Source organism: Canis lupus, chromosome 38, assembly GCF_003254725.2.
Source record: "Canis lupus dingo isolate Sandy chromosome 38, ASM325472v2, whole genome shotgun sequence".
NCBI classification, from domain to species: Eukaryota; Metazoa; Chordata; class Mammalia; order Carnivora; family Canidae; genus Canis; species Canis lupus.
This window is the reverse complement of record NC_064280.1, coordinates 23,738,087-23,740,249: the sequence shown is the minus strand read 5'-3', so window position 1 is coordinate 23,740,249 and position 2,163 is coordinate 23,738,087. Positions and strand designations below refer to the sequence as shown.

General features: G+C 51.2%; 1 protein-coding gene across 1 annotated transcript; it reads left to right on the top strand.

Moving 5' to 3' along the window:
- Window positions 1–677: 677 nt before the first annotated feature.
- Window positions 678–1,619, top strand: LOC112642924 (olfactory receptor 10Z1). Its single transcript, XM_025420670.3, has one exon. The coding sequence runs from the start codon at window positions 678–680 to the stop codon at window positions 1,617–1,619; it is 942 nt and encodes a 313-aa protein (XP_025276455.1).
- The last annotated feature ends 544 nt before the right edge of the window (window positions 1,620–2,163 follow it).

The following is a 2,163-nucleotide window of genomic DNA, read 5'->3' as shown; positions in this document are numbered from 1 at the left end:
CAGAGCTCCGTGCTCACGGGGGCACACATCTCCCCGTGTCCGAGAAGAGTCGGCATCGTTTGGGGGAAGGAATGTTAGATTAGGACCCAGACTTTTTTTTCTCTAGTGTTGGCTGTGTCACCCGACCTACAAAATGATCCCCAACAAGGACCGCACGCCACGTTCTCACGGGCAGCGACTACGTGCCCATATCTGTATTCTTTTTTTTTTTTTTCCATATCTGTATTCTTATGTGTGTGTAGGATGTTGGTATAAATGAAGTGTGGTGCACATCTACTTACTTCTGTGCTGTCTCAAAAGACAGGCATTTACAACGTGCCTGAAATATTTGTAAGTACGGCCCTTCATGGCCAGTCTGCACGGCATAGAGTAGTTGAAAGTGTGAAATGGGCATGCCTGTGTATGAGCGCTTTGTGTGTGGTAGGCAGGTATGTATGTAGAGTCGTGTGTGTCTTTGTACCTGTGCACGTACCTGTATGCGTGTGAGAACGGATCCATATGTGTGTGGCTAATGCTATAAATTTCTGAGGTTTGGTTGTGATCAAAATCAGAGCTTTCTTATTGAGTTACAACAGGCACAAGGATATGAGAATCCACCTCACCCGCCTTCCTAAAGAAGCGAGGCCTCTGCCGGCGAGGTGGAAGGGAGCAGCACGTCTCCCGGGGTGCCACTCAGGATGGGACAGGCCAATGCAACCATCTGGAGGGGATTCGTCTTCCTGGGCTTCTCCAGCTTTGGGGAGCTGCAGCTCCTGCTCTTTGCACTATTCCTCTCCCTGTATCTTGTCACCCTGACCAGCAATGTCTTCATTATCGTAGTCATCCGGCTGGACAGCCATCTGCACAGCCCCATGTACTTCTTCCTTTCCTTTCTGTCTTTCTCTGAGACCTGTTATACACTGGGCATCATCCCTCGGATGCTCTCCAGCCTGGTCATGGGGAGCCAGGCCATCTCCTATGAGGGCTGTGCTGCCCAGATGTTCTTCTCCGCTTCATGGGCCTGTACCAACTGCTTCCTTCTGGCTGTCATGGGCTTTGACAGATACGTGGCCATCTGTGCCCCACTGCACTATACCAGCCACATGAATCCTACCTTCTGTGCCCAGCTGGTTGGCACCTCCTTCTTGACTGGATATCTCTTTGGGCTGGGAATGACACTGGTCATTTTCCAACTCCCATTCTGTGGTTCCCACGAGATCCAGCACTTTTTCTGTGACACGCCTCCAGTGCTGAGCCTGGCCTGCGGGGACACGGGGCCAAGTGAGCTGGGCATCCTCATCCTTAGCCTGCTGGTCCTCCTGGTCTCTTTCTGCTCCATTACCATCTCCTATGCCTACATTCTGACAGCAATACTGCGGATCCCCTCTGCCAAGGGGCGGAAGAAGGCCTTCTCCACCTGCGCCTCGCACCTCACCGTGGTCATTGTGCACTATGGCTGTGCCTCCTTCATGTACTTGAGGCCCAAAGCCAGTTACTCTCTGGAGCGAGATCAGCTTATTGCTGTCACCTACACCGTGGTGACTCCCCTCCTCAACCCCATTGTTTACAGTCTAAGGAATCGGGCTGTGCAGACAGCCCTGAGAAGTGCCTTCCGAGGAAAATTGCTGGGTAGAGGATGAAGGCTCCCCCAGAGGGACAGGCTCTTTTGTGTAGGGTGGACTGAGACCAGGAACCCAGGTCAGCAGGCCTGATACTCAGGGTCTCAGATCAAAGCTGTCCCACCCCTAACCCCGTGGGAGAGCCCCGTCCTGCTGCCTGCACTTTGGAATACGGAGCGGGGCTTCCCCTCTGTCCACCATGCTTAACTCACCCTGGGCTCAAGAATCTGAATTTCCACTTTCAGCCTCAGAGATGCCACCACCACAGAAGCCCCAATACGGTAAGTATTTTTCAGCTCTGCTGAACAAGACGGAAGCAGTTTGGCATGTTCAAGTTCAAAGTAGGGCTGGCTGGAGCCTTACAGGGATACCATAGAGATGTCTAAAATTCCTGCAATTAGACTATCCTACCTATAACGCTCTTCTAAGGTCTGAAACTAGGTGAGAATCCATTTGACGGATGAGTTTGAATGCTCCGTTAAATGAAAAGGCAGGTTGTTTTGTCTCCCTCATGGGTGTCTTTCATCTTTTAAAACAATTTTTTAATATTGTTGTCCTTTCTATC

Excerpts from the sequence above, each read along its gene's own strand:
- LOC112642924 (XM_025420670.3), top strand. The coding sequence starts at position 678 with ATGGGACAGGCCAATGCAACCATCTGGAGGGGATTCGTCTTCCTGGGC.